We start from the raw sequence: 21,797 nt of genomic DNA, 5'->3' as shown, positions 1-21,797 counted from the left end.
CCCAGTTCACTGGCATTGCATTATGAGAAGGGTATCTCGCGGCTAAAACTGAAATTTCCATGGAACTCCAAGTATGTTTGTATTCACACATAGACAAGTCATAGTGACTCATCATTCCACACAATTTCACATGCCTCACTGTCCTCCAAAAGAACACACTGGGCATATTTTCATCTTTTGAAAACATACAAATATGCAGAAACAATTAGCAACTGGAAGTTTCTCTCATGCTTATATGCAGGATTTAAAACTGCTTTTTCTCAGTGGCGAGTATAACATTGAATTAGAAAATCAAGTTAAATTATAACATTTAACGGCCTGCTCAAAACACTTTAATCACACATTGGATCTCAATGGATGAAATATTCAATTTGAAAATCTTTATTTATATACATTCAATAATGTGTTGAGAACAATCAATGGAAAACCAAAATCATCAACACACTAAGGCCTGGATTAAAAATCATACCAAAAATCTAGTTACAGACTTGCATGAAGTTCTTCACAGCACCTCATAGTGTAAGTCAGTAATAGTGTGTATGCCCCCCATGTGCCATGTTTCATACACCCACATCTGGGCATGCTCCTGATGAGGTGGTGGATTGTGTCCTGGAGGATCTTCTCCCAGACTGGGATAAGGGCATCAGTGAGCTCCTGGACAGTCTGTGGTGCTACTTGGTGGCTTCGGATGTTCCGACACAATGTTCCAAAGGTTCTCAATTGGATTCAGGTCTGGGGAACATGAGGGCCAGTCAATGGCATCAATGCTTTCGCCATCTAAAAACTGCCTACACACTCCAGCCACATGAGGCCAGGCTTTATCATGCACCAGGAGGAACCCTGGGCCCACTGCACCAGTATATGGTCTGACAATGGCTCTGAGGATTTCATCCCGGTACCTAACAGCAGTAAGGGAACCATTGGCTAGCACGTGGAGGTCTGTGCAATCTTCCAAGGATATTCCTCCCCAGACCATTACTGACCCACCTTCAAGCTGGATGATGTTGCCCGCAGCATAACATTCCCCATTGCATCTCCAGACTCTTTCACGTCTGTCACATGTGCTCAGTGTGAACCTGCTCTCATCCATGAACAGATCTAGGTGCCAATGGCGAACTTGAATGGCAAATGCCAATCGAACTGCACTGAGTTTTGAGCACAGGTCCCACTAGAGGATGTTGGGCCCTCATGCCACCCTCATGAAGTCCGTTTCTGACAGTTTGGTCAGAAACATGCATACCAGTAGCCTGCTGGAGCCTGCTTGTAGGACTCTGGCAGTGCTCCTCCTGTTCCTCCTTGCACAAAGGAGCAGATACCGGTCTTGCTGCTGGCTTGTTGCCCTCCTTTGTCCCTGTACAGTTCTCTCTTGAAACTGTGCTGGGTGGGAGACACCAAACCTCCTTGCGACGGCACGTATGGATGTGCCATCCTGGAGGAGCAGGACTGCCTGTACAGCCTGTTTGGGTTGCAGGTACTGCCTAATGCTACAAGCAGTGACAAGGACCCTAACAAAGCACAAAACTAAAGACAAATCAGTCAGGAAGAATAAAGAGAGAACAATTGTCAATGGCCACCACCTGCAAAATCAATTTTGGGGTATTGTCTTGCTGTTGCCTTTCCAGTGCACCTGTTGTCACTTTCATTTGCACCAAAGCAGGTGAAACTGATTCTTCCTAACTGGACAGACGGATATCCCTGAAGTTTAATTGACTTGGTGTTATACTGTGATGACTAAGTGTTCCCTTAATATTTTTGAGCAGTGTGTATATATATTAGTGGTGGGCATAGATTTTTTTTTTTTAAATCTAGATTAATCTCACTGTAATCTTGGAATTAATCTAGATTAATCTAGATTAAAATGGCTCATTTGAATTCTGCCGAAGGCATTCAGAATATGTGTGCTCGTAAGTGATCGTTTGTCTTTTTGTAGTTTGAAAAATAAATAACTTCTGTCCCTTTAAGACCTGTAGCACGCATGGATCCCAAACACTGTTCCTGTGAGTTGGTTACGACTGTGTTTACGTTAAAACTCACCGAGATGGGCATTGAGACATTTTTGAGTGTATTTGACCATTAATAAGCAGGAAAAAGGAGCTCATTTATGCACTTGTATGTCAGAGGTCGGCTTTATCACGGTATGTGTGTGTGTGCTTTAGATGCGAGCGCGAAATCTGCGGGAATTAGTAGAATTAACATTTATGTGCAACCCCGCGCGAAATTCAGACCGGTCACATCAATACTAACACGCTGTCATGATGAAAAATCCAGCAGAACACCCGTTCGCCATGTTCAGAGGGTTAACTGGACTGAATGAGAGGAGGCGGGTGCGTGTCAACTCACTGTAGGTCGGAGAGGAGAGGAGAGCGCAGCTGATATCGATACTGTAGAAAATGAGTATCGTATCGTTTCAGATATTTCAGTATCGATACATATCGAAATATGGATATTTTTAGTATAGACCCAGCTCCCAACCCAACTTTGAGAATAGATTAACGGCGATATTTTTTTTATCGCCCGATACGAGTGCTGCGTTAACGCAGATAACGGCCCACCACTAAAAAATATATATATATATATATATATAAAATGCATGAATTTATCTTGCTCACCAGCCATTGTGGCTAGTGGTTTTTCAAAGTTACTAGCCACTCGCTCGACAAGGCATTTTCGCTGGCCACAATTTTGACATGCATACCATGGGGAAAAACTGCCATATTGATATTTTTAATATCTCATAATCTGCTGCTACTTCAAGACCCGATGGACGATTCCATTATACCTACTACATGTGTTTTGTTTTCTTTCTCAACTTAACATTCACTTAAAGGGGGGGTGAAACACTCAGTTTCAGTCAATCTCATGTCAATCTTGAGTGCCTATAGAGTAGTACTGCATCCTTCATATCTCCGAAAAATCTTTAGTTTTATTATATTTATAAAAGAAAGATATGCTGTGCCAAGTCTTTCCGGAAAACAACGAGCGGCTGGGGGTGTATCGTGTGGGTGGAGCTAAAGAATCACGAGCGCGTGCAGCTAATGCGTTGAGAGCTGAGAAAGCTGTGACATCCTTAAACGTGGAAAAAACTTTATCCTTAATAAACCATGGAGCTCAATCGGATCTAGCCATACATATATAATCCAGAGTCAGGATGTACTCAATGGTATGTACTGTAAAACATATTTAACGTTACCTGCTTATAGCGGCTTGTCAAGCGCGAGTTTTGCAACATTTGTGTTTTCTCGTGGTTTATGAGGACATAATTTGATTTATGGACTGTATGTGATTTAATATTAGCAGTAGCAAGCAGAATGGTTTTGCAAGTCAGACTAGTGTGTATTTACATTGAAAAACAATGGAATCGTAGCGCATTTGAATGAACGAGTCGATAGCTAACAACACAAAGGCATTTGAAGCAGTTTTACTCACCGCCTGCTTCCAACCTTAATCGCTGGAACCACTCCATCTTTCAGCATTAGACGAGCTACAAATCCGGAGTTGAACTGGGCCTTGTATATAAAACGATCGTCGCCGAAATGCAGGGGTCACATTAACGCTGGGTTCTTTGGGAAGCTGTACAGGGTTGTCTTGGGTGACACACATCTTTGGTGACATTGTTGATTTCGTGACGTCCTGTGACCGCAGCGCAGCTGGCAAGTCGAGCACCGTGGCAGCGCTATAATGGCCGTGCATTTGCTCTCTCGCGGCCTTCCGGGAGAAGAGCCCGTACGGCCCGTACAAGGACATTCCGCCCCATCTGACGTCACATATACCCATACTCGGAAAAAACTTTCCGAAACTTATGAGAAACCGGAAGGAGTATTTTTGACACAGAAATACTTTTTTTAAACTTTTTTTTTTATTTTTTTAACTTTGTCCATGTGAATCCAAGTCTTTAACAGTGTAAAAAGCTCAGTATGCATGAAACAGCATTTCAACCCCCCCCCCCCCCCCCTTAAAACATAACCAACAGTGTTTGTGTGAATACTCGCCAAGAATGGCATCTTGATTATTTTGTGTATTTGACTTTTTAAGTGCATATAAGCAGCAAAAGAAAAACGAATTTTGGTACCGACAGGCGGTTTTATGAGCGCACACTTTAGGTGTGAGCACAAAATCTGCGGGAATTAGTAAAATGATGCGCAATACCTGCGCAATCCCACGCCGAAATTCAAGCCTTGTAACATCAACAATTTTCATACGGCGCAAATGAAACAAGTGAGTGAGGGGAGGCGGGTTTGTGTGTCAACTGGCTGTTGGAGCGAAGAGAGAGTGAGAAAGCACAGCTGGTATCGTGTGAAATATCAAAAAATGAGTATTGGAAGCATTTTCAGTATCGGTATCCAAAAATATATATTTTATAACATTACATTTAAAAAAATTATTAATTCAGTTCGATTCAGAAAGACACATTCAAGTGATTGAAAGTTATAATAAAGACATTTATATTGAACTTTCTATTCATCAAAGACAAAGAAACAAGAACCACTGAACACTCGCAAAACTTTTGCGTTCCCCCGAGAAACTTTGCGTTCCCTCGCAAAGATATTTGCGTTCCCCCGAGAAACTTTGCGTTCCCACGCAAAGATATTTGCGTTCCCTCGCAAAAGTTTTGCGTTCCCTCGCAAAGATTTTTGCGTTCCCTTGCAAAGATAGATGTCCCACGGGCCGTTTCAAACAGCTCAGTAGGCTACGTTAACAATATTGTATCCATTAATGGAGCGGTTAGTTATTTTGAACTTGGGCTTAAGTATAAATAAATACAGTCAGTGCTTCGGAGTTCAGTAGTTGGCAATGTATTCACAGATTTTAACTTCCCGGATCAATAACTTGTGAGCTAAAAACGTTGTTAAAACACAAATGACACCTCTTTAACATAGACAACGAGCTGCAACATAATTTTCCTCAAAACGAGCCTTAATAAATGAGAGACAAGTAAAAAGGGACCGTCTGCAAAGTGCAAAACCCGAAAGGCGTTACTAAAAAAATAGGCAATAACAATCAATCTCCTACTACAATATACTAATACAGTATACAGTAAAGTTTTGCGAGGGAACGCAAACGATTTGGAAAAAAATTTTTTCCACCACCACGTCCCTTTAGGGGCTCCGTAGAAAACAGTTATTTTTATGTGTGATTATTTCACACTATTACGGTTTTTACTTTTTTTATCCAATAAATGCAGTATTTAGCAAATTAGACTTTTTTTTTTCTTTTCAAAAACATGAAAAAGTCTTAGTTACCAACCCCAAACTTTTGAACAGTAGTGTGTATGTTTGTGTATATGAATGACTATATGGCTTGAAGGAATCACACGTTCTCATAGTCAAAAATCCATTGTAATCTATTTACAAAAGGTGAAAGGTTTAGCATTGTAAGGAAAGGAAAGGTCTCCCTATACTGTTCGGAAGTGTGATCAATAACTGGGCAAAGCAGGCTTGACCTGCTGTGTCCTGGTCAGCAGTTCAGTGGGTGCATTGGATTAGGCTAATGTTCATCGACGTGCATATGAGAATGTTTATTACGGGTCACTGAGGGCGCGATAGTTTCCATCATGATGGCCACACAGTACACCGCATATTGAGTTGTGTAATTGTCTGTCAGAAAATATTTTTATTCACAAATATAATGCATTTTTGCTTTTTATTTTGATTCACGATGATTTGTTTCAAGATGAATTTTAAAACAGCTCAAATAATGTTTAAAAGTAAAATGTTTGTATTTAAATTCTAAATACGTTAGTGTTTCTGAAATCTAGCCCTGTTCTCACTGCTGAATGGTTGGTATTAAGGAACATTCTGATATTTTTGACACTTCTAGCGAAGCCGGGTGCCTCTGGTGTAACAGTAAATTATGACAGAATTGTCTTTACATAACTTTTTGTTTCTTTGAAAAACTGGCATGTACTTCCGTTTTCCTTGTCAGTGATCTTTAAGGTTTTTTTTTTTTTTTGTTCACTGCTTTTTATATTAAGCCTGGTGCACACAGTGCGATTTTGATTCTGAGACAAATTTAGCAAATTTAACCTGAAAGATTCCTCTGATCCTAGGCTAAAATCTAAAGTATTTGATCGTTAGTTTTGACATGTTAATGGCCATTGCGATCAAATCTGACCTCTGTGGCAGTGTTTTTGAATTCTGGCAGAAGATTTGGCGCACAGTCCTGCAGTGTGACTTCTCCTAGGACGACTGTCAAATTGTCTTCATTTTTCAAGACAAACCATGACCAAAATGAGTGCTAGAGATTTCTTTGTAGCCACCGTTTCAATCCCGCGTGTAATGCAGCTCACTGTCAACTTTTTTTTATAGCATTGATTGATTGATGATATAAAACTCGAGTTTTATTGCGTGCGTCCGTTTTTAACGCGCCTTGACTATCGTACAGTGTGTTTAAACTACTCCCTCCCCTCTATAATCCTGAAATATGTTCCTGTCTGTTTTGACAGAGATCCTGCCCTTGAGATAAGCATCTTGGACATCTTTGGCTTTGAGGAATTCCAGCGCAATGGTTACGAACAGGTAAGTTGAGACCGCACAGATATGATGATGATAATGATAATTACACATTTAACATCTGATTGTGACCTTTCGAAAGGGTCTTTCATTCATTATAATGTCAAACAACCGAGGCTTATATCATAGCCACCTTTAATAAGTGCAGTCTATTCCAAAACTGTCTCTGAAGAACACAAGCTGCTCCTTATCTTCTCTCTGCGGAGTCTGGGCCTCCTAAACCTTCTGCTGGTCTGCGCTGGGTTTGATGTGGAGCTGCCAATGAGCCACAGATCAGTGGGAATCGAGGCATGCCCGTACAGCGGAAAGCATTGACCTATCACACAGCATGTTCCTGCCTTGGGCTATGGCTTTTTTAGACTTAAAGATAGACAGGATGTTCCTCTGCCGTGTTTTTTTTTTTTTTCCACCACCAAAGTATTTCTAAACGAGACAGGTAGTTGTTCTGACTCTGTTCATGCTGACTTTATAGCTCTGTTCCAAAACTGTACTAGCTGTAGACCGTATGTTAAAGGCCTGGGTATACTTAATTGTCCGGGTTGCGCTCCATCTCACGCACAGACCTGTCCTCAAAACCTTCAAAGAGTATAATCAATGGTGCCTGCGCTGTTGTACGTGCACCATCTGTGCAGACACAAACATTGGACATCCACAGACCCTCCTGATTACGAAATGCCATATAGCCACTTGTTAACAACCACTTATTTTCATAGCACTTAAAAGCTTAAAAAACACAAGGGGTTATTACTGGGGTATCTACAATATACAATAGAGCTGCACGATTCTAGATAAATTGAGAATTGGTTTTAAAATCATGATACACTCGTGATTCAGGACAAACTAAACAAAATAACATGCTTGAGGTTTTGACAAAATGTTAATTGCTGCAGTATATTTAAAAATACGTAATTAATTTGAATTATTTTTTTTTTAATAGTTTGAACGTATTATTCAATGACTCTCTTAAATAATTCACTTGTTCAATTACTGGATAAATTAGCTTTTTTTTGGAAGAATTCTTTGAATGATTCAATGATATATAATGAAATGTTTTTTTTTTAATTACATATTTTGTAATTTTAGGGTATTTTATGGTGCTAAATTATATTTATCCTGTAGTTCTAATCCATTTATTCACTGACTTTAGAGTACAGGCTTAAGTTTTCAAAGAAGACACTTGGCAGATTATCGCTGAAGTGAAAAAAGTTTGAAAAAATAATTGTACGTTTATTGTTACGTAAAATGCACAAAATAAGATTTTCAATTTTTATGAAATGTATATTTTCAAAAACACGTTTTACTCTAAAACTGAAAGAAAATCATAGCCATTAACAAATTTGCGCTTGATAAGTATTCCACAAGATGAAATTCATCTCCCATTCCTTTCCAATGCGGTCATTTTTAACCTTGAGGAGTAAAAGTGAGTTTTTTTCAGGACCATTTAACCTTTTCGAATCATGTCCATTATTTTTTTTTTTGTTCACATAGCAAGTGCCAAAACCTTTACCAAGTTTCATACCATTTTGATGAAGTAAAAAATATATATATTTTGGGGTCTTTACATTGAAATTCACATTGTCAATTTCTCTACTTTGCTACCATCAAGTGTTTATGTCCAAACTACAAACTTTTATCAGAGTACTTCTGTAATAGTTTGAATTGTTGTAACACAGAAATGATGATCCTGTGTAGTTTAGAAAGACTGTTTGTGAAGCTGTTCCATAACTATACATGACAACTGCTCTCCATATGTCAGCGCCAACGCAGATTTGAAAGGATTAAAAGACTTAGCCGAATCATTGTTGTTTAAGAATAAGTTTGCATGGGTGTTTGAATCAAGATCGCAATCTCTTAGCGATTAATCGTGCAGCTCTAGACCTTTTTCAGGCATTTAACCAAAAACCCTTTAAAAAAAATTGACTTTAGGACAATGGGAACAGAGATGAAAAAAATCAAACTCATATCCAGCTTTAGGGACTAATTGCTACTGCACTCTTATGCAAAGAAATGTTGATTATGAAAATGCTTCAGAATTTATTATATCACTGAATAATAGTTTAAAACTTACTATATATGCTTCTTAAAGAAGCAGCCATTTTTATTAACACAAGTACAGTGTTCTAATCAGTCATAAATTAGGTCTCATTTCAATTGGGCAATAGTCCAAAAAGCAACTGTCCAGGTTTTTTGTACAGAGCTTATGTACTTAACTTATATTAAACTAAGATTGTTTCCATACGTCCCAGAGTGGTCGGTTGAGACTAAACAGAGTGATAATTCAACTTGTTGTGAAACCGTTAGTGCATTTGTTGTGACCGTACTTCATTTTGAACAGAAGCCCGGAGCCGGACCTAGACGCATAGCTGGGTCGTTCCATATACATTAAATACATTCATATATATATTATATGCATTCATCAAAAGATTAGTGTGAAATAAAGCTGCAGCTGCTGCAGCTGCTGTCAAGACCCAGAGTTGTTATTTTAGTGTTTTGGAGAGAGACAAATGTCTGACTGAAGGCTAAGGCGCCACGTGTGCACCGCCACTGCCGCCCCCTGCCCAGAATTCTCAGCAACCGTGTCTACTGGGCGATCTGTGTTTTTGTACTGGACAGATGAGGTTGACGTGTGAGGGGTGGGCGTTTTCTCCTCAGCTGAACCCTTGGCACCAGACACAATGAAGTCTCTGTGCACACTTAGTTTTGACCCATTAACCCGCAGCCTGGATTTGGCACCATCCAATGTCATTGTTGTCATAGACTCTATAGGGAGGATGCATGAGGTAAATTAGGGGTGCTGTAGAGTAATGGTTAATAAATAGCTACTCCTTTATGAGCTTGCCATCAACGTTTAACTTTTAAAACAGCTGAATGATCTCCCATATAATGGGATCGGCATGAGAACACTGTACCCTGCTGAAAAAGAAGTGCTTAAACCAGCCTAAAGGCCCGTTCACACCAATAACGATAGCTATAAAGATTACTAACAATATCTATATTAGCTTTTACGATATCACTCTCTTTATTCTAAGCATGTGCTGCAGTTTTACTGTCTGCTGCTTTAAATACTCAAGCTCTAATACGATTCTGATTGGCTGTCATTGTCTTTATCATTCATCGTTCTCTCTCGCTCACTCGCTCGCTCTCAACAAGTAAGGCCCTATGAAACTGTTTTATTTTCCCCAAGTTCTTTCTTTTCCATTTTAATTTTTCTAGATTTGTTTGTATTGGTTTAATTACATTTTAATAATCAAAATATGTCTAATCAATGGAATTCATAAAACTTTAACTATTTTATAATTTGATAAAATTAACAATAATAGGGCCCTATTTTTTCTGTTTTGATTTAATGCAAATGTATCAAAGTTAAAATCAAAGAAATACATGAAACATTAATAATTTACTGAATCTTTTCAAATGTAATCAAATGAAATTTGAACAAGTCAATATTTTTTGGCATGGAGGTTTAACAGTTTAAATTAAAACATCAACGGGAAATTGTGTGTAAAACATGTTTTAATAAGCTGTACTATTATTATTGTTGTTATACTATTATTGCATGCTTTTGCTTGAGTAGAAGAGAAAACTGTGCCACTCATTCACAGAGACGCGTATATGAATTCAGTAGTTCTGTCTGCATTTTCCGCATCATGGAAATCCTAGGGCCTTGAGCAAGGTATGTTTAGGGTCTTACACCAACACAAAAATCTATGTTCAAGCGTTGCCGCAGTTCTTCTGGATTTCGTCTCAGTTTTTTTCTGTTTCTTCATGTAATCCCAGATTTACGATGACGTGAGATCAGATCTCCGCGTGGAGCATAACGGCTGTTGTCAGACTCCTTGCGCATACAAAAATCTCACTGGATTGTTACAATTAATGGCGAAATGAATGTTTAGAAATGTAAACTCATATTTCCTACTGACGCTCCAGCAAAATATATAAATAACTAACATGAAAATACTAACTTGCCTTAGACTTTTGCACAGTGCTTTGTGTATATATAATGGCGTATTGACGACAAACGAATGTTGTAGATCCGAACAGATGCATTCAATTTTGGGTGCGATAGACAATTTGAATTTAAAATGTCTATCGCACCCAAAATTTGTCTTGATGAAGATTTGTTTTTGAGGGTCTGTCCCCATCTAGATGAGTGTCTTTATTTGTGTCTGTGTATGGATCTATTCTCCAGATATCAATCTTGACAACTGTTGAGAGGTAGACAGGTGTGTGTGTGTGTGTGTGTGTGTGTGTGTGTGTGTGTGTGTGTGTGTGTGTGTGTGTGTGTGTGTGTGTGTGTGTGTGTGTGTGTGTGTGTGTGTGTGTGTGTGTGTGTGTGTGTGTGTGTGTGTGTGTGTGTGTGTGTGTGTGTGTGTGTGTGTGTGTGTGTGTGTGTGTGTGTGTGTGTGTGTGTGTGTGTGTGTGTGTGTGTGTGTGTGTGTGTGTGTGTGTGTGTGTGTGTGTGTGTGTGTGTGTGTGTGTGTGTGTCATTTTTGAATATCTTTCTTGACAGTGTTGGACAAGGTGTAAATCAGGCTGGTGCTAGAAGAGATAAGTGCTTACCCACAATCCCCTGGGAGATCTCCTTGTGTTGGTATGTGTGACAGGTTGAGGAATGCTTACGAGACAGCGAGATGTCGATTGCTTGTCTCCTAAATAGTATACACCTAAATCCACATGTCAAAAGAGATTTGCGGTCCTTGGCCTTTCAAGGTCACAAGAATGAGAGAAAACACAAATAAGGGCCTAGTGACCGGGATTAAGGAGCACGAACTAGGTATTTAATGCTTACTTGGTATAATGATATAAGTATCAGAATTGGGTCTGGTTAAAATCCTGGAGTCTACAAAGACTTTTTTTCAAATTTTTTCAGTGTTTTCTAAATATCTAATTACAAAAACCATTGTGCCACTGTTGAATGTTTTGTTCCTCAATAGGAGTGTAAAAATGTACTGATAGCCGTGATATTAAAAAAAATTCAATATTGATATCGTTAATACTACACATCTTGTAAATAATCCAGCGCCACTAACTATCTGGATGACACTCCAACATAGTACGTGGTCATATATTGCACCTTTTTATAAGGCTCTGTGGAATACTTGATTCTGATTGGTCAGTCGCACCATCCAGCTGTACGTTATTACCCGATAACAACCGGTAAAAACTGATGCCGCATGCTCATCTGGGTAACTGAAGTCAGCGCACTGTAATGGATTATAAGATAAAAAACAAATATGATTTTAAAATCTCGAATCAATATAAGAAGATATAGTGTAGGAGATTTTTGGATTCAGAAATAAAGACAGGTTGTTAGATTCCCAGTTTGCAGGAAGTGTCGATCAACATTAAGTCGAATCAGGTCACCTTTATTTACATAGCGCTTTATACAATACAGATTGTTACAAAGCAGCTTTACAGTGATTACCGGAAAATGACGTAAACAGTTATTTTCGGCTGTACAGAAAATTGTCATTGTTCAGCTGAAGTCCAGTGTTGATTCAGTGCCACAGTAAAGATCATCAATTATTAATTTAGTTCATTTCATCTGCAGTTCTGCAGAAAACAGTGACGTCATCGGCCAGCTCAGTTCAGTTCTCATCCAATAGTGTCAGTGCAGTCAAATCAATAATATTGTTGAATATTAAGTGCAAGTTCTTCATGCTTTTGTACAGTTATGGTGACTAACACTCGTATTTTGAGTGTGATTCATTGACCAAAAAAGAGAAAACACAAAATCAACAAAGTTAAACATAATTTTGATAATCATTATATATATTTATATATTAAAAAAAATATATATATTTATTTATACTCTTTTTTTTATCAACTTGTTTTCTTTCAATGTTCTTTCAAACTGAGCTTATGCACCTCAGTTTCTTTATGCGAATAAGCTTGAGTGGACTTTTTTTTCACTCAAACACGGAGGTACATAAGCTCAAATCAATGAGGTCTTCAATAAATCACTTCCAAAAAGAAATACAAAATATGTGCTAATTGAAAGAAAACTAATTCTGTTCCTGTCCAGGAAGATTTGTCTGTAAGGGTAATGTTTAAATGCACAGTTACCTGACAAATATTTTTTGAGTACTCCCTCCGGTGCGAGGAAGACCCGTTTAGATCTTCTCTGGCGGGTAAAACATCTAGAGAACGCCCTCAAGTTAGGCCAAGAAGATTTGTCTGTAAGGGTACTGTCTGAAAACACAGTTACCTGACAAATATTTTTAAAGTAAACCTGACTCTCCATTATCTTCCACCCCAGATAGGGGATTTCATCTTTATTTTTATTTCCTTTTAATTTCCTTTTAATTCCTATTATAACTATTATACTATATATATTTTTATTTTATTCAATTATAACTATTTTAACTTCATTTCTGTGTAAAGCACTTTGAATTGCCACTGTGTATGAAATGTGCTATACAAATAAACCTGCCTTGCCTTGCCTTGCCTAATTGATGAGAAGATTGAATCCACAGGGTTCGTACTTGGTGCTTGAAGTACTTGAAATTGACTTGATTTAAGTCCTGGAAAACCCTTGAAAATAGCCATATTTACGAAGAGGTGCTGGGAAGGCGCTTGACTTATTTAAATACAATATATATGTATTATTAAATACATTTTTGGATACCTAATATCTTTAGTTTGAGTTTTTAAAAAATCTTTAAATTACAAAGATATTGTTTGATAAGTGCGACCTCTGATTGTAGTCCTTAAAAACCAAAAAGTCCTTGAATTTAATTTTACAGTATCTGTACGAACCCTGTATTCAGTATTTGGCTATAATATAGCATTATGAGAGATTTACAAGCATTTTAACTGTTAACAGTAACATTAGGCAGTTTTGATTTATATGCTGTTCAATGTTGATCGTGTTATTTTACGTATGCATTTGATTACAGATGATATTGCTTGTTTCTGCATCTTCTTCGCCTGTGTTTTGATCAGGAGATCCGGTACTCTTTCAGAAGATGTGTCATAGCGTCCCCTATAATATAACAGTGAAAACAGGGAAGATGTCTGTCAATGGCGGGAAATCGTTTTCTCATAAACTACATACATTTCCGTCAATGGCAGGGATAAAGTTGAAAGGCCTGCCATTTTTGATATGGAACACCAAATTGGATAAAGGGTGTTCAACACAGCACAAGTACAGCACATAAAAACAAAACTAAACTGTGACCGATCGTTTTACCAGTTCATCAGCTGGTCTCTTCCTGTCGGAGAGCGTTTTGTTCTTTGGTCTGGCTGTGTCAACAGAAAGTCATTTATTAAGACAATGTTGTATCTTCTCTGTGTATATGTTGTCTTCAGGGGATGGAGGAACATCCCACCATTGCGAGTCCAACATTTAAGGTCTTTTTTCCATAGAAGAGCTAAAAAAGCTCTGGAATTCTCCCTCTCTTTCTCCAAGCTCTTCATCTTTTGCTCTGATCTGTTTCCTTTCACGGTGTGTGCTGACTTTGTGTCTTCCCTATGACATCCCGTAGTGCTGTAAAACCTCATGATGAGAAGTTGATGAGCTTTTCTAAAATGCTTGTTTTCTTTCCTCTCCATTACTTCCACTGTTGCTGTTTGTACTTCATCCAGTGTGTGTTGCCACATAAAACGAGGTAGACGCCTATGTTGATGCAGCCGTGCCGTATACTTCCCTCCGATGGCAATATCAAAACAGCTCCATCATATATGACCTCAGCTCTTGAGAGCTATGAAAAACATCTCCCAAATCAGCAGCAAGATGGTTTGAAGTTGAAGTGTGCCTGAGGAATTCTTTTGTTTGGGAAAAACCCACCGTCTACTTTTTTCCATCAGAAATTGTACCTTTTGTTCACATGGAAATGCTTTTATGTGTTCCTGTGTAGTGTTAAGCACTTGGTATATTTCTCATTCCCACTGTGGTTCCTGATTTGGCTTTTTGGACTCCCTTCCATTAGGGTTCCTTGTTTTTTAACTTTGGTCTCGGCAGGATTACGGTGATAAATGATTTAAATGAGTCCAGCAACTGGGATGTCAGGATGAATTCCTGGAATAAACCTGCTCACTGAAGCGTGTGGAACTGTGAGTGAATGAGTGTGAGGGGTTAAACGTGGAACGCTTATTAACCGTGTTTGTTAAGAGCCTCTATGAAGAGCTAATTAATGTGCATGCCAGCTCTTTGTGTGCAGATAAAGCCGCCTGTCATATAGATATTGTTTGGAAAACATGTGGAATGTTAAATATAATTCATAAGTGTAAGCATTATCTAGCCTGATAAAACGCATGTGCTTGCTTCTAATGACCAGTATCCATAGAATAAGCAGAAATCAAAACACTGCCACTGCTGCTCCCAAAAATCTCTCTATTAAAATATACAACGTTTCAACCCGAAGGTCTTCGTCAGGCAAAGTCCGTCCATCTGTCAGACTTACAATTCTGTCCATCGGTCCATCTCACAACTCTGTCCATCGGTCCATCTCACAACTCTGTCCATCGGTCCATCTCACAACTCTGTCCATCGGTCCATCTCACAACTCTGTCCATCGGTCCATCTCACAATTCTGTCCATCGGTCCATCTCACAATTCTGTCCTTTGGTCCATCTCACAATTCTGTCCATCGGTCCATCTCACAATTCTGTCCATCGGTCCATCTCACAATTCTGTCCTTTGGTCCATCTCACAATTCCGTCCATCGGTCCATCTCACAATTCCGTCCATCGGTCCATCTCACAATTCCGTCCATCGGTCCATCTCACAATTCTGTCCATCGGTCCATCTCACAATTCTGTCCATCGGTCCATCTCACAATTCTGTCCTTTGGTCCATCTCACAATTCCGTCCATCGGTCCATCTCACAATTCCGTCCCATCGGTCCATCTCACAATTCTGTCCTTTGGTCCATCTCACAATTCCGTCCCATCGGTCCATCTCACAATTCTGTCCTTTGGTCCATCTCACAATTCCGTCCCATCGGTCCATCTCACAATTCTGTCCTTTGGTCCATCTCACAATTCTGTCCATCAGTCCATCTCACATTTCTGTCCTTTGGTCCATCTCACAATTCCGTCCATCGGTCCATCTCACAATTCCGTCCATCGGTCCATCTCACAATTCCGTCCCATCGGTCCATCTCACAATTCCGTCCATCGGTCCATCTCACAATTCCGTCCCATCGGTCCATCTCACAATTCCGTCCCATCGGTCCATCTCACAATTCTGTCCTTTGGTCCATCTCACAATTCCGTCCCATCGGTCCATCTCACAATTCTGTCCTTTGGTCCATCTCTCAATTCTGTCCATCAGTCCATCTCACATTTCTGTCCTTTGGTCCATCTCACAATTCCGTCCATCGGTCCATCTCACAATTCCGTCCATCGGTCCATCTCACAATTCCGTCCATCGGTCCATCTCACAATTCCGTCCCATCCGTCCATCTCACAATTCCGTCCCATCCGTCCATCTCACAATTCCGTCTCATCCGTCCATCTCACAATTCCGTCCCATCGGTCCATCTCACAATTCCGTCCATCGGTCCATCTCACAATTCCGTCCATCGGTCCATCGGTCCATCTCACAATTCCGTCCATCGGTCCATCGGTCCATCTCACAATTCCGTCCATCGGTCCATCTCCCAATTCTGTCCTTTGGTCCATCTCACAATTCTGTCCTTTGGTCCATCTCACAATTCTGTCCTTTGGTCCATCTCACAATTCTGTCCTTTGGTCCATCTCACAATTCTGTCCTTTGGTCCATCTCACAATTCCGTCCATCGGTCCATCTCACAATTCCGTCCCATCGGTCCATCTCACAATTCCGTCCCATCGGTCCATCTCACAATTTCGTCCATCTCACAATTCCGTCCCATCGGTCCATCTCACAATTCCGTCCCATCGGTCCATCTCACAATTCCGTCCATCGGTCCATCTCACAATTCCGTCCCATCGATCCATCTCACAATTCCGTCCCATCTCACAATTCCGTCCCATCGGTCCATCTCACAATTCCGTCCCATCGGTCCATCTCACAATTCCGTCCATCGGTCCATATCAAAATTCCGTCCATCAGTCCATCGGTCCATCTCACAATTCCGTCCATCGGTCCATCTCACAATTCCGTCCCATCGGTCCATCTCACAATTCCGTCCATCTCCCAATTCTGTCCTTTGGTCCATCTCACAATTCCGTCCCATCGGTCCATCTCACAATTCCGTCCCATTGGTCCATCTCACAATTCCGTCCATCAGTCCATCTCACAATTCCGTCCCATCGGTCCATCTCACAATTCCATCCCATCGGTCCATCTCACAATTCCGTCCATCGGTCCATCTCACAATTCCGTCCATCGGTCCATCTCACAATTCCGTCCATCAGTCCATCTCACAATTCTGTCCATCTGTCCATCCCACAATTCCATCCGTCCATCTCACAATTATCGCCGTCTGTTGGTCCATCTATCTCTCCATCTGTCTCACAATTCTGTCTGTCCGTCCATATGTCTGTCGTTCAGTCTGTCTGTCGTATTTAAACACAAACTGTAATTATAGTAATATATTATCATTATATATGATCCATCTTTCCACCAAACAATAAAGTTACTGTACAACAGTGTCAATGAAGATCTTGAGACAATATATGACATGTAATGCATGAAAAGAAAAAAATCAAGACACAGCAGAACAAAAAAGATCATTTTAATTTCTAGTCAAATTTAGCAATAAATAAATAAATAAATAAAACACTACAATAATAACTTGAAATGTGGTGAAAATTACTTCTAGGAAATTGACAGAATTTTCCTGCATATCCACTTTTCAAACTTGTACTTGTTTATTTTTATAAAAGTTCCAAAAAGTGTCAATAATTGTGGAACATGCCCTACTGTACTCGACCATTTATGAATTTAATGAGAAACATTGTGTGACCACGTGTAAACAAAGATGTATTAACACATTAATTGATCAATGCTTCAGTGAAAGTGTATTTATTCTTCTTAGTGTCCACATGTAAGTACAGAGCTTAACAAAGGCTTTTTTTCTTGTGTTTTTCTGTCTGTAGCTGTGCGTTAACATGGTAAATGAGCGGATCCGGCAGTACACAGCAGAGGTGCTCTTCCAGCAAGAGCAGCAGGAATGTCTGCAGGAGGGGGTTGCCATGGAGACGCTACGCTCCCTCGGCAACCAGACAGCGGTGCTGGACTACTTCTTCCAGGTACACAGTCGGAGCGGCTTTCCGAGAGCCAGGGAGGGAGGGAGGGAGAGGAAATAAGTTCTCCAGAAAGCTGGAAAGCTTTTTCCCCACCCTGAGGCTGTTGACCCTGTACAAGAGCCCCTCTGTTGTCTCTTTAATTGCTGGTGCTGCTGTTTCTTCATTTACTGACTCAATAACTGATGTGCTTGCTGACTCTTTTATAAGAGTAACGCGCATCCAGGTGCATTGAATTCCCTTAGGTGTCGCAAAGATGTGATAAAGCCCATCTTTTAGACTATGACTCTATTAGCCGTTCGTCAGATGTGACCCTTTTATGAGTCATGAAATGACTTCTCCCTTTGGCTGAGACCAGGTGACACAGCAGTTTACACACATAAGCTCATTTTGTCTCGCCTCACACACATTTGTGCTCTACCTCACCCCATATATTCTGCGTACATTTGAGGGGGTTTTACAGTGGTCTACTTCATGTTTTCGCACATCTCTTACTGATAAACTGCCTCGACCAAGTCTGCTAAATTTATTGTAAAAGATTTAGAAAGGACCATTTATTTTCCCTTGGGCTGTGGATACATTTTTTTTCTTTAAATCAACACATATTTATATAAATGTATAAGGGAAAGTTTAAAACCTCATGAAAGTTTTGGTTTTGTTTTTTGTTTTGTTTAGTGATTTGTCCTTTTTTGTTTGTTTAGTGTTTTGTCCTTTTTTGTTTGTTTAGTTTTTTGTCTTTTTGTTTTATTTTTTGTTTGTATGTTTTGTTTCGTGTTTTTTGTTTGTTTTTGTTTTGTCTTTTTGTTTTGTTTAGTGTTTTTTGTTTTAGTTTTTTGTTTTGTCCTTTTTGTCTAGTGTTTTGTCATTTTGGTTTTGTTTAGTGTTTTGTCTTTGTTTTGTTTTGTGTTTTGTTTTTATGTGTTTAGTTTTTGTCTTGTTTTGTTTAGTGTTTTGTCATTTTTTTGTTTTAGTTATGTCCTTTTTGTTTTCGTTTTTTCTTTTTGTTTAGTGTTTTGTGTTTAGTGTTTTGTCTTTTTTTGTTTAGTGTTTTAATTTTTGTTTTGTCCTTTTTGTTTAGTGTTTTGTCATTTAGTTTTGTTTAGTGTTTCTGGTTGTTTTGTCTTTTTGTTTTGTTTGACTGTTTTGTTTTGTTTTTTGTTGTTTTGTTTGTATTTTTATTTTTGTTTTGTTTTGTGGTTTGTTTTTTGTTTATTTTTAAAGGGTTCTGCAGTGTAAAATACATTTTTAAAGATGAAATTCTAGAAAAAACGTAGAATTCTAATCTCTTAATATGAATATGCAAATTGTTATAAAGCATTATAAAATAATTAGCAAAGGTGCTGTAATCGTGAATTATATATATAATAGTATTAGATGAAGTATGTCATGCCACATGTAAACTACAAGATCAAAGTATTTAATGTCATCTACTCAGGGCCGGCTCTGTAAATCTGGGGGCCCTAAGCAGGATAATTTTGGGGCCCTGCCTTGCAGTGAATAATGGAGTATTGCACCTGCAAACCAGCAACTGTATACAATCTAACACTTACACATTTCATCTGTATATCTTTTAACATGATTGCCTACAATTATTTTACTGCTTATTAAAGTACACTCACTGAAACAGTAAAAGTAAAGATTATAGATTTGCAAATTTAAGGTCAATTTGTTGTAAACAAATAAATATTAATAATTTAGCATTAACAATATATAGCTCACTTACAACATTAGCCATAGTGGTATGCGGCTCGCTATGCTCTACTGAAGCAGCAGTAGAGTCACCTCCTCCAGCTGTTGAGATTACAATATAATTAATAATAAATACAGTATGCAGAGTAGATAAAACACATTCATTTTAAATTAATATTAAAGTACAATTAGACAACATAGTGAATTATGATTATAAAACTAAATTTTTTATTGGCAAGAGGAAAATTAGCTATGTTGAAGTTGCGCACAAAACTATTCAAAAGAAAGGCAGTGGGAAATATTTACTTGTGTCAGCCTCATGAAATGTTTCTCCACGACCACCAACATATTTAAGAATGGCTCCTCCTGAGAAAGTGACATTTAGTTTTTTACAATTATGTTAAGGGTAAATTAAAAGAAATCCAATGTTAAATTATATTATTTAATTATTGGTTGATTAACTCTTACATACTGTTCATATTTTAAACCTTCACAGCATGGAGTGAGATATTTTTTTACCTTTTATGATTGCATACAGTAATACATTCACTGTAAAAAAAAAAATCAGGTGCCCAATTGAAAATTTTCTAGTGAGCGATCACATCTAAAATTTTCAGTTGGCCAAATTTAATTTCTTGAAATGTAATTGAATTAAAATGCATCAATTCACATTAATTCAATTTGGCCAACTGAAAAATTTAGATGTGATCGCTCACTAGAAAATTTTCAATTGGGGACCTGCTTTTTTTACAGTGTTCTTTACTAAAATTTACCACAAATCCATTTTGCTTTTAGGTGTCTTGTATCGATCATCATTCAATAATGTTTCAGAGAGGACACTGTGTTTTCTTTAGGTTTAAATGGTCTGGGCGATTTAGCTTAACAATAGCCTATATAAAATATTTCATAATAGTATATAGATTAATATTTATTAATAATCTTTAATTGCCTATTCAATTAAGACCATAAGAAAAAGCTTGTATTTAACCGCTTTATTTTAAACTTCATTTTGATTTTGACTGTCAAATGATTGCTCTTTCTCTTCCTATTACTTTCTTTCTCTCGAATGTTCTTAAACTATTTTTTTATTGTAATAAGCGTCTATTGAGACAAAGATTTTTCGGTTTTTTCTTTCCCAGAACTAGTGTAGGTCATGTAACGTTAACTGTTAAAAAGAAAATACATTCATAGGAGGTGGGTCTGTCTCTACGCGTTCTGTAGCCCAGAGCTGGGGCCGACGGCTGGACCATAGCGCAAGCAATGTTGATTCAGCATAATCGACGGACAGCTAACGTTATGCTGCGTTCACACCAAACGCAAACTCGTCTGGCGCGAGTGATTTGATTTCAATGTTAAGTCAATGGAAAGGCGCGTTGACGCGCGTCTGGAGGTCCCGCGGCGCGGAAGGCGCTTTTCGCGCGGTGCGAATGACGCGAATTGAGCGTCTTGCGTGATAAACTGCGGCGACGCTGGCGAGTGCAATCTGTAGTTAGGGGGCCCCCTAGTGGTGGCGGGGCCCTAAGCAGCCGCTTAGTTCGCTTATAGGGAGAGCCGGCTCTGCATCTACTCATTTTACATAGTAGCATATATAAAAAAATGCATGGCAACATCATCATACTTTTCTAAGTATGTACAATGTTCTTGTTTATGTAGGCCGGTTTCTTTTGATTGACTGAAACAATTATGCAAATAGGGACAAATAACACACTCAGCAGTGTTTGTTTGTGCTATTATGATTTTTCAGCAGTTCTTACATTGTAAATTATTATTACACTGCTCTCTTGAATACTTGATTCTGTTTGGTCAATCCTTCCATTCTGCAGTCAGATATTTTTATAATATATAATATATATATATATAATTGGCACTGAATGCTATTATTGACTGTTGTCCCACATGTTCTTATCACATAATATAATAATTTCTACTTGTATTTAATTGTGAAATAGCTGTGGAATAAGAAGGAAAATATACAGTTAACTGCTCGTTATCATAAAATAACCCCCTTTAGGCTAAAATTTGATTTTTGATCACCTTTGATTTTATATTGCGCTAATGACCATCCTACTGTACATTATTCCTTTCTCATTTTACCGCAAAAGCCCTCGGTGTAATTGTGTGTGTGTGTGTGTGTTACAGAAGCCTCAGGGTTTGCTGTGCATCATTGATGAGGAGAGTCAATCCCTCAGGCCATGTGAAGTGAACCTTTATAAGCGACTGCAGATACAGCTGGATTCTTCCTGTACGGACGCCGTCTCCCTCACAACCAAGGATGGCAACGGGAACCCCCCACCCAAAGACCAGGGGCCATCGTTTACTGTCACTCACTATGCCGGCAAGGTGGGTTACGGGAAACTGCGAGTTCACACATGCTCATGCTGAGTTCACGGTCATGTGCTCAGCCGGGGACTCGCACACAAACAC

General features: G+C 38.8%; 1 protein-coding gene across 1 annotated transcript in view; it reads left to right on the top strand.

Moving 5' to 3' along the window:
• Positions 1 to 21,797, top strand: part of myo16 (myosin XVI) — a gene marked incomplete at both ends in the record, with an annotated part of 227,562 nt that overhangs the window by 133,727 nt on the left and 72,038 nt on the right. Inside the window, 3 exons of the mRNA XM_079821463.1 lie at positions 6,443 to 6,515; positions 17,538 to 17,690; positions 21,513 to 21,713. Coding sequence (XP_079677589.1) covers positions 6,443 to 6,515; positions 17,538 to 17,690; positions 21,513 to 21,713 — 427 coding nt within the window. The remainder of the gene's footprint in view (positions 1 to 6,442; positions 6,516 to 17,537; positions 17,691 to 21,512; positions 21,714 to 21,797) is intronic.

This window comes from Gobio gobio, assembly GCF_949357685.1.
Source record: "Gobio gobio genome assembly, chromosome: 7".
Classification (NCBI taxonomy): Eukaryota; Metazoa; Chordata; class Actinopteri; order Cypriniformes; family Gobionidae; genus Gobio; species Gobio gobio.
Note: the sequence above shows the minus strand (reverse complement) of the source record. Positions and strands in the feature narration are given on the sequence as shown.